Source organism: Carassius auratus, chromosome 6 (genome assembly GCF_003368295.1).
Source record: "Carassius auratus strain Wakin chromosome 6, ASM336829v1, whole genome shotgun sequence".
Lineage (NCBI taxonomy): Eukaryota > Metazoa > Chordata > Actinopteri > Cypriniformes > Cyprinidae > Carassius > Carassius auratus.
In genome coordinates, this window is record NC_039248.1 from 5,767,982 (window position 1) to 5,779,350 (window position 11,369).

The following is an 11,369-nucleotide window of genomic DNA, read 5'->3' on the forward strand; positions in this document are numbered from 1 at the left end:
ACTACCATGTTTGCATGTAGCCCAAAACGGACAAACTGCTCTACAGATCGCGTTTCGTCTGTTTGTTGTTTCTGCGAATAAAACACTGACACAATGATGAACAAGTACATTAAGATTCACAATAACATTGATTTGTTGAATAATTAAGTAAATATAATTCCTTGATATATCTTTGTAAAAGAAATCTCACTGCTTTCTGCTGTCTTTGCCGACTACATCTTTACCGTCTCTAGCTTCTCTAAAGGGAGGGGTGAGCGGGGGACTGAGGCGTTGGTTGCAATTTGCATTCTTACCGCTAGATGCTGCTAAAAATTACACAGTGCACCTTTAATTAATTCATCAAAAGGAGGTCATTAAACTTGAATCAAATCAGGATATGTATCTGTAAATATAAAGCCACAAAATTAGATATAAATATGAATCCTGCATGTTCTGCGAGTTTCTGTAGATGAAAGGTGCAGACGCGCATTTCATTTACTAAACACAGAAATGCGCCTGATGCTCGTGGTGATTTCAGCATCTCACTAAATGAGGATGGAAACTCATGAACAACATCTCCAAAACTGCTCTGATAGTCACTTCATGAACATTTTACAGTTTAATTTGAGTAAAACTAGCATCATAGAACTATAAAGGTATTCAACTCGTCAAAATAAAAGTATGGTATTATTTTTCAGTAGAATGTAACATAGCCTGCATAGCCGGCTACTATTTGTACTACTACAAAAATGAAACAAACTTTATCTTTTAAAGGATTATTCACATAACATTTCTTCCATGTTTTAATTTTAATAGTAAATCCCTTTTTCTTTCCCAAAAAAATTAAGTTTTCCTAATTTTCAATAATTAAAAGATAAATGAAATGAATGTCTTATGCCTTCATTGTGATAACTATAAAAATGTAAGTACACAACACATTCCTGAGGGGGAAAAAAATCAAATGGCTTCTTCAAAAAAAAAAATTATTAATAAATTAAGTTGTTTATACATTCGAATAATTTGACATTCTAAAACACAAATTAGGTAACAATAAAAAATATAAATAAAATAGTGAGAAAATATAAAAAAAACTTGTAATATTTGTTAAACTTTTAATAAATTGATGTGAAAATGTATACGTTTAATGATTCTGATTAATTAGTCATGATTTTTAATTGATAAAATTTGAATATTGAACTTTAAAAAAAGGAATTAAGAAAAATGAATAAAAAAAAAGCAATACAGAACAATTAAAATGAAAAAGAAAAAAACTGAATTTTTGAAAAATAAATAAATAAAACAGAATTTAGGAAAAAATTTGAGACCCGTGCAGGGCTCTAGTTCTAACCCAACAAACCATACATCAATAGAAAGCTGTTTATTCTGCTTTCAGATGATGTATAACTCTCAATTCTGGAAAAATGAAGACTCTTAAGACACTTAAGAATGGTTTTGTGGTCCAGGGTCACATATTTTAGTCTTCTCAAACGTTTGCATGTAGAAGAGCTTCCTGTACAGGTGCATGTTTTATGAGGAGTGTGTCTACTGTTGGAGTTTATAAATGATTGATTCCTCTCGGCTCTTCAGTGGCGGTTGTAATGAATCCATTGAAACGGGTGTGACGTTTTTCTCTGTTTCTCCAAAGAGAGGAAGACGAGGAGTGAACAGTGGAGGAGAGGAAGAGGCTGAAGACGAACCGCACACACCCCTCCCTCCCCCCATGGAGATCATCAAGGACCCCTCCGCTCAGGAGGAGAAGGTGAAACATAAACTTGCTTCAATTTTTTATCGTGGTTTTGTCCTTTTTCTTTGTTTTTTCTCTGCATAGGAATAGTTCACTAAAAGATTAATGGAAATTATGTCATCATTTGTTCATCTTTATATTGTTCTAATCTAGGTTTGTCAGCTGAACCTGTTAGAATTAAATAATTTATTAATTACAAAATTGTACATTTATTTTTTTAATAATTCAACAACACATTTACATTTTCATGTCAGTTAGTGATCACACATATAAAGGGAAACCAATAAAATGTCAAATTTTTTACTAACTGTTCTACAGAAATCTTTTGATTTGATTGTGTTTTAATGTTATTAACAATTTTGCTTTTAAAAAATGATTAGCTTTTGATCAACTCCCAAACCCCCTGCAGTTCCTTCACTTTCTTCAGTCAACCCATGACGTTTTTTCTTATCTTTTGAACAAATCATTCGAATCAGTTCACCAAACCTGTTTGTATGTTTTGTTCACAGAAGAATGTAAGTCAAGGGTTTGAAATGACATGAGAATGAGTAAATGATGACAACATTTGAGCTACTCCTTAAACACCTTGTACCTTGTGTGTGCACATTTTCCCTCTCAGTTTTGATTCTTATCGCTCTCTCTCTCTCTCTCTCTCTCTTTTTCTTTTCACTTTCTCTTTCAGACTCCAGAGCCAGGGTCTTTCCCAGTGTTGGGTAGCGTCACGCCGTCTGATCAGACGCCCAGAGACCCAGAAACCGAGCAGAAGAACAAGGCCATGAGGGGACGAATGTAAGAGAAGATGAAGAGAAGCTGCTGAATGACTGATCAAATTAATTCAACAACAAATAAATAATCAAATCTCAGTGTGCTAGTTGGAATATGTGCATGTTCTAGCATAATCTGATATATCGCTCGCATCTCCCTCATCCACAGGTTTGTGTTAAATGAAATGGTGCAGACAGAGAGGGACTATGTGAAGGATCTGGGTGTCATAGTGGAGGTATGTTACAGATATCTGTTATTACTGATTTAAAAAACATAGAGGAGATGTATCATCATTGTGCATGGTTATTGATAAGACTTCTTCTGAACTCATAAGTGCTACAGAGAGCCATTTAAGAACCTTTAATATGAAGGAGAGTCTCCAAATGTCTGTTTTCCTCCTCATCCCTAGGGCTTTATGAAAAGGATTGGGGAAAAAGGTGTTCCGGAGGACATGACGGGGAAGGATAAGATCGTATTCGGGAACATTCATCAAATCTATGACTGGCATAAAGAGTAAACCACATCTCTTTTTCATGCTCACCGGAAAGAGTTCTTGGAAATCAAATATTTTCTGGAAATAAACCTAATGCTACACTAGAAATGATTTTCACAGCTGGTCAAAACACTAATAACTTGTTGCTTTTTATTAGGAACTAACAGAATATTTAACATCCTAATTAAATTAGAACTAAAAGTAAAAACATTTTTTTAGCAGGACAGCAAAAAATATAGACTTTTATGTATACAACCATTAAAAGGTTTGCGGTCAGTAAAGTTTATATATATATATATATATACTGTATATACTTTTAGCAAGGATGCGTTACATTTTTCAAAAAGGACAGTAATATTTATATTTGAAATAAATTATGTTCTTTTGAACATTCTATTCATCGCAGAATCCCGAATTTTTTCTTTAACATGGTTTCAACAAAAATATGAACTGTTTTCAATATTGATGATAATAACAGATGTTTTTTTGAGCACCAAATCAGTATATTACAATGATTTCTGAAGGATCATGTGACACTAAAGACTGAAATAATGATGCTGAAAATTCAGCCATCACAGAAATAAATTAGATTTTAAAATATATTAAAATAGAAAAAAAAAAATTGTTTTAACAAATGCAGCCTTGGTGAACTTTTTTCAGTAACATCAAAAAATCTTACAGACCCCAAACTTTTGAATGGTGATGTATATTGACTCCACAATGCCCTTGCAGTCTTTCACATGATTTTCATGCAACAGTTTGCTATTTTGGATACCAAAATAATCAGCATGCAAAACTTGTGCATACAATTTCCTGGTTGACATGAGCAACGACACATGCTAAAGAAGGAAATGGACTGAATTTCAGATTGATATCTAATTTGGTATACACATGACCAAATGTATTCTTTTCTTATTTTTAAAGGTTCTTCCTCTGTGAACTCGAGAAATGTCTGCAGGACCACGACAGACTGGCTGAGCTGTTTATCAAGCATGTGAGTTCAGCTTAATGAACTCTGTATGTGTGTGTGTTGTAGAAAACTTCATTCCTCTGTCTTCCTCTGTTATCCAGGAGAGAAGGTTACACATGTATGTCATCTACTGTCAGAACAAGCCCCGCTCAGAGTTTGTCGTGGCTGAATATGATGGGTTCTTTGAGGTGAGTGTAATTTGAGCAGCTCTCTGAAGTAAAGTGCTCTGTCTGATGATGTTGTTGGTGTTTCTGTCAGGAGCTGCAGCAGGAGGTAAACTCCAGACTGTCCATCAGTGATTACCTGATCAAACCCATCCAGAGGATCACCAAATACCAGCTTCTGCTCAAGGTATTAACCACGGAATTACACATACTTAGTTTAATACTGACCATGGTTAACACTGACTACGTTTACAAGCTGTTAAAATTCGGGTTATGGTCAGGTTAAGGTCACTATTCGGGTTTCTGAAACATTCGGTATAACCCGTTTACATGCGTGAGCAGAGAGAGTCACTCATGTATACATGGAATGTGTAATCAGTCACCAATATCCGATGTAAACGGCGACGCACGGTTAGCGTCTGGACGTACGGACAACATTAAGACGCAATATGTGTCATTTGCGATTTTTTTATGCGCCGTCTCTACTCAAAAGACCAAGATTCTTTGCGAATAGAACATGCGCAGAACACACATTTTGATGGGGATATGCCGAAACGCGTTTACAAGACCAAATATTCGGGTTAGAAAAGGGGTACCCCAGGTATAATATATGAGCATATCCGGGTTTTTGCCGGTGTTTACATGGCCGTGCGCGACCGGGTTATTGCTAATATTCCGGTTTTGAACGGGTTATTGGCTGCATGTAAACGTAGTCATAGTTGCTACCAAAATTGCATAGATTTGCATTGAAACCATGCACCACTTGTTTTATTTTGGATGCATTAAATAAATAAATAAAGTGAAATAAAACAGGATAATTGTTAAATTTTATTGCAATTTAAAATAATGTTTTTCTATTTTATTATATATTTAAAATGAAAATGTGTTCCTGTGATCAAAAGTTGATTTTTCAGCATCATTACGCCAGTCCTCAGTCACATGATTCTTCAGAAATCATTCTAATATGCTGATTTGTTCGAGAAGCATTTCTTATTATCATCACTGTTGATGTCAGTTGTGCTGCTTAATAATTTTTTGTGGAGACCGTGATTCATTTTGTCTTTGATGCATACAAAAACGGCATTTATTTGGAAGAGTGCTAAATTTTAAAGCCCTTTCTCACTAAAGCTGCACCCACAACAAGCCCTGAAGGAACAAAAATGCATTCATAAGCCAGTCTGAACATTGTCCTCATTCAGTCTATTACAGCTTGCACAGTGGTCCTGTTTTAATTTTGTATTTTTTTTGACAGGGAATTGAACAAATATGTCAGTTCAGTCTGGGTAGATTTTAGCAAAAACAGACACTCAATCCAAAATCAATATCAAAACACATTTCTGCACATACTGCTCGTATTTATATAATTAATAGTAGTAGTAAAGTATGGCAGTATTATTTTAGTTTCATTAATAAAATATTACATTAATTGGTTTAATTAGATTTTTATTTTAATATTTTCCATTTTACTTACTGTAAATTTCTTTTTGTTATATGGTCAGATTATTATCCTATTTTAAGTTTCCTGTCTTGGTTTATTTGTTATTTGAAGGACTTTTTGAAGTACAGCACTAAAGCAGGTCTGGACTGTAAAGAGATAGAGGTAGGTCACTAAAGCAATTTTATATTAATATGTATAAATTACACCACATACACTTCTATCTTTAGTGTCCTGTCATGTTTTGACGTTGCTGGTTTTTAATGTCTGTCCTGTAGAAAGCGGTTGAGCTGATGTCCCTGGTGCCCAAACAATGTAACGACATGATGAACCTTGGACGATTGCAGGGCTACGAGGTAAACTCATCTCTCTTGAGGTACATTAAAACATTATGTAACTGTAATTATCACAAAGTAACAAAGGTGAGTTTTATTACAATGGTAAGATAAAAAGTTGCAGTTACCTTTTTTATTTTTTCACCATTCTACTACCAAATCTGCTTCCAAAAAATCCAGGCAGTGCGTGAAAATCACAAAAACCAAAGTACAAAAACTGACTTTATTGAAATATCAGGTAATGAAAAAGTACAGGTGTACTGTACGTATAAGTGCTTATTGATTGCATGTGTTTCTTTGCACAGGGGAAGTTGACAGCTCAGGGAAAGTTATTGCAGCAGGACACGTTCTTCGTGACAGAGCAGGACTCTGGCGTTCTGTCCCGCAGTAAAGAGCGCAGAGTGTTCCTCTTCGAACAGATCGTCATCTTCAGCGAGCTGCTTCGGAAGGGCTCGTCAACACCAGGGTACCAGTTTAAAAAGAGCATCAAGGTACATTCAGCACAAGTTGACTCAAGTTCAATAAAAAAACTAAATGCCCACCTTTTTTTATTGACATTTTTGTTAACCTCTTGTGTGCAGGTGAGCTACCTGAGCATGGAGGAACATGTGGAGAGCGACCCCTGTAAGTTTGTGTTGTCGTGTCGCGGATCATCTGAACGACTGACGCTTCAGGCCGCGAACATTGACATCAAGAAAGAGTGGGTCCAAAGCATTCGGGAACTGCTGGACTTGCAGATCAACTTCCTCACAGGTAAGTGCAATATGAAAGGGTCTCAGTGCTGTTTATTGAATCACGCTCATTTGTAGATCATTCATAACCTGCTCTTCATCTGTTTCTGATCAGCTCTCCAGAACCCACAGGAGTACCAGAAGAAGGAGAGTGGAGGTCCTTTGAGCAGGCAGCTGTCCAATAGCAGCCGTTCCTCATCCTCTCACCCCTCCACCCCCCTCAAACCCAGCACCACCCCCAATGGAAGCCCCGCCCACAACCCCAATAAGCATGTAGAGGTGAGCATGATTCAAAATATTACATAAATCGCACATTAATTAATAATAACGACTCTCAATCAGTTTGCAATATTTTGTATATCTTATAGAAAAAGTTTACTTAAAAATTTATTCATTAAAGTTTATATTAATAATTGCTAAAGTAAAGGTTCAAACATGATGATAGGAATCAATGAAAAAAACTAAATAAATATTTACATTTGTGCTGTCAAACAATTAACATTGTTTAATCGCATCCAAAATAAACATTTTTGTGTACATAATATGTGTGTGTGTGTGTTTATATTTATTATGTATATAGATAAATACAAACACATACAGCATGTTTTGAAAATATTTTCATGTATATATTTATATTCATAAAATTTATATAAATATCTTTAATATAGAAACATAACATTTTTGTTAAATATATACATGCGTGTGTGTGTGTGTTTGTGTGTGGGTGTGTGTGTGTGTGTGTATTTATATATACATAAATATACACAGCACACACACATGTATTATGGTAACAAAAACGTTTATTTTGGACGCGATTAATCGCAATTGATCGTTTGAGAGCACAGATTAAACAAAGCTTAACTAAACAAAAAAATATTTTACATAAGTTTAAATATAACAAATTTACTGTTTCATTCTGCTTTCTAAATGCTGCTCAGAAATCATGAGAGTGATCACAAATTCCTTTAAGTTTGTATTTTTTTATGATTACTTTCCACAGTTATAAATGGGGTTTTATGTCTGGAAAATACACACCGTTGAAAAGGCTGGGGTGGTTTTTTGAAGAAGCCTTTTATGCTCATTAAGACTGTTTAATTAAATTGTCAGACATCAACCATTAATGCAGTCATCTGAGTCACCTGAAATCTTTTTAAAATGCTGATTTGGTAATGAAAATTTATTATTATTATTATTATTATTTTCTGTGATAAAAAAACGCAGCTGCTTTAATATTTTTTCAGAAAATGTATGTATTTATTTGTTCAGGATTCTTTGATGAATAGAAAGTTCAAAAGAACAGCACGTGGTTAAAATAAAAAAATATTGTGACAATTTAATGCATTCTTGTTAATTAAAAGTATTAATATTTAAAATAAAAAATAAGATTTTACTGATCTCAAACTTTTGAATGCTAGTGTAACTGCCTTTATAAATATTAGGAAGGCTTATCATATTTTGGGCTTCTTTAGCATCAAAAAAAAAGCAGCTTTCTCACCATTGAACTGTGACGTGAAACTGATGTCCACAGCAAAAGTTCTAGAGTGAAAGCACCCTAATCAGCCTGTGTGACAGGAGACCAATTATCTCAATAGCATTCTGTGCTTAAACAGGCTTGTGTAATCTAACTAAATCAATTAGTTATCCTGACCATTTTAATTAGTGTCTCATCCAGGCCAGATATATGTAATTAAACGTAATTAGTTCACACTACACTAGTTCTACACTCGATGAACTGGATGTGTCTGTGCTGCAGTGCTGTGAAGTTCCACTCTAATTGTCTTTGAGGGGAGGAGAGGTGAGAGGCTGCTAGTTATTCTTAGTGGGGAGAATGGCCTAGTTTTCCAGCTCTGCCTGTGTTCTGTACCTGTTTCTCCTCTCAGTAGGGTCTCTTTCTTCTGTTCTGTTCTCGGTCTTCCTTGTTCTCTTTTTCTCCCTGCAGTCTCTCTCTCTCTCTCTCTCTCTCTGGTGAGCTTGTATCTCGGCCTTGGCGCACTCTGCTTTTTTCTGTGTCCCTAATAAATCACACTGTCTCTGAATACCAGACTGAAGGAGCAGCTTGCTACTTTTTATTTTTATATGTCTAAGCTTTTCACCCAGCTATTTATTTCTCATGCCAGGTCAAGGTTGACAGTGAGGAACAGACTTTTGTCTGTAAAACTTTGTCCTGATTTGTCTGAAGTGTTCGACCGTTTGATTGAAGGACATAAGTTCAAGTATTTAATTTGTACAAAAATCAATTTGATTTTCAATTCAATCTGATCTTGATTTGATTCTTTTGAAGATATTTTTAGGCCAAAGAAATCTAATTGAATATACGGCAAAAAAATCTCTCGAAACTGTAAAGCAGTAACCTATACACAGAAGTTTGTTCAAACAGCAAAAGATTGATTCTTTGTATTTAAAAAGTCATTATAAAACAGATAGTTCCGGTCCTTGATTCTGATTGGTTGAGCCACGTTCGAAGCTGTTGTAAATTATTCTACAAACATACTCCTTTGTTTACGTTTGTGTGTTTCTCGGCAACCACTTTGTTGCAACCAAAACTAATTCTGAGAAACTACATTGTTTGGTGGAAGAATACTGTTTTTATTAATATCATTACACTTTATTTGTTCAGGGTTTTTTTTAACCTTGCTACGTACTGTATATGGAATAACTATTTTATAAAAGCAATAAGCCCTGTGAAGCCATGGTTTACAGTGAATTTATAACAGCTTAGGGGGCATAATTGCTTTAATATTGGTTTTTTAAAATGAGATTGGATTCAAATCTATATTTTTCAACCCAGCTCAATTAATTTGTATATTGTTGATCAGAATGTTTAGTCTCATGTTTTACTGATCTTCAGATGTGTTTGTGTTTCCAGGAGCTGGACGAGGGGGAGTGTAATGGCCTGTCATCGGTGCTAGTGACACAGGATTACAACGCTGTGAAGGAGGACGAGATCTGTGTGGTGGTTGGTGAGAAGGTACAGATCCTGGCGTCCAATCAGCAGAACATGTGCCTGGTTTACCGACCTGCAAACAGCCAATCACCTGCTGCAGAGGGCTGGGTGCCGGGTCATGTGCTCTCCTCGACCCGGTAAAGCCACGCCCCCTCAACACCTCGGAATAAACCACTACTCACATCCACCATTCAGTTTCACCAGCCTACTCTGGGAAAGCATGCCAAGACATGCCACTCAACCTCCTGCTAAGCTACTGTTGGTCAGTCAGAACAGGAAGTCCCGCCCCGTTCCCCTGCAGCCGTACAGTTGAGGACTTAAAATGCACGCTGCGACAAATGGTGTTATTTCACCTCCCATAGTCGATATGGACCAAAAAAAAAAAATTTAAAATACAGAAAAAACGAAGTTCAAGAAAATATATTATACTGCGAATAATTTAAAAAAAGATTGTGTTGTATAGAGAGGAAACGGAGGTGAATTTGTCAGTGATTTACGTGTGGATGTGTATGGATGTAAACGTCGTCCTTTTTCATCAACATGCTCCATTACGCGCAACAGACTGTTTTGAAATGGGGCTCTCTCTTTTTTCCCTTTGTCTATGCCAAGTCATTTGCACACTGTGTATATTTTCTTTTACTGAGATGCTATTTTTGAAGAGGTTTTTTTTCCTTAAGTGTCTTATTTTTACAGCTATTAGGCGTGGCACATTTATTATTTTCGTTCAGTTGTGTCAACCCGTTCAGTGTTCTGTACAAAGTATTCTGCACTTTTCCAACAAATAGTATCGCAATGATGGCAAGTTGTGCAGTACCGCAATCGTCTCAATGCTCATAACTCTAACTAAAGATTTAAATGTATTATTCTGTATCATTTAAAATTTGTACATAATATTTTTGACATTGCCATATTAGATGCACAGCAGAGGAAAAACGGTCCCTCTATTCCTGTTAGGCTCAAGAGGGAAAAAAAAACACGTCAACTAAGCCCTGGTAGTCTGCACTGCCTCCAAAACCCAACCCTCTGATTTTACATTCGACATCATCTGATTTAGTATGTAATAAGTTATCATCTGAATCATATCAGAACAGATGTCTACTCAAATTAGTCGATTAAAAATGGATGTTGTTGAGTTCTGAAGAGTAGTCTCTGCTGTCAGCGTTCAAATCTCAGATATACGTGTAAATAAACGGATAAAAATACAAAGAATACTAGCAGGTATTTGACTTGTTAAACTCTGGAATGTTGTTCACAATAAAGCTGACAATTTTTCATCTTGGAAACTGTGCATTCTGTATCATTTGAGCATGTGTGCAACTATCGTCAGCAGCACCTATACTGTTATAACAGCGATTGTACTTAAAACCTGAGGGGTACTTTTTCCCGTACCCAATTGATTAACGTTTAGGATTCATGAATTTAGTTGTTTGAAGACACTTTAAAATAGCCTGAGATGTATGTGATCCTTGCTATGTAATTTATTATTTTATGACTATTTTTCTACCTTGTCTATCCTTTTACAGACACAGGCGTTACTATATACTAGTTTAAGTAGAAATATGTGATAGTTTTCACATATATGAGCAGCATCTTAGTCCCTCTTTTCACTGGGATGGTTTCAAATTTGGATTTGTAATTATTTTTTACACTAAAAAAATCTTTATATAATTTATAGATTTTTATTTATTCATTTATTTATTTTTTACAAGAGAGAAATCCTTTTAAATTTTAAATAGAGTATAAAATATACTCTAAAGCTACAATGGAAAAACCTGTATCAAATATCATTTTTAAAATACGTATGAAATT

At 35.2% G+C, this 11,369-nt stretch overlaps 1 protein-coding gene across 4 annotated transcripts in view; it reads left to right on the plus strand.

The window, feature by feature from the left end:
* kalrnb (kalirin RhoGEF kinase b) overlaps positions 1-10,843 on the plus strand; it is a 73,798-nt gene extending 62,955 nt beyond the window's left edge. For 3 of the 4 annotated variants that reach the window (XM_026257853.1, XM_026257854.1, XM_026257859.1), the window contains 13 exons: positions 1,625-1,738; positions 2,406-2,512; positions 2,657-2,723; positions 2,898-3,001; positions 3,906-3,975; positions 4,053-4,139; positions 4,210-4,302; positions 5,665-5,715; positions 5,829-5,906; positions 6,191-6,376; positions 6,467-6,638; positions 6,732-6,895; positions 9,483-9,701. In XM_026257853.1, the coding sequence (XP_026113638.1) occupies positions 1,625-1,738; positions 2,406-2,512; positions 2,657-2,723; positions 2,898-3,001; positions 3,906-3,975; positions 4,053-4,139; positions 4,210-4,302; positions 5,665-5,715; positions 5,829-5,906; positions 6,191-6,376; positions 6,467-6,638; positions 6,732-6,895; positions 9,483-9,701 (1,512 nt within the window). Of the gene's footprint in view, positions 1-1,624; positions 1,739-2,405; positions 2,513-2,656; positions 2,724-2,897; positions 3,002-3,905; positions 3,976-4,052; positions 4,140-4,209; positions 4,303-5,664; positions 5,716-5,828; positions 5,907-6,190; positions 6,377-6,466; positions 6,639-6,731; positions 6,896-9,482 lie in introns of all 4 variants that reach the window. The other variant, XM_026257852.1, reaches the window with a different exon arrangement.
* The last annotated feature ends 526 nt before the right edge of the window (positions 10,844-11,369 follow it).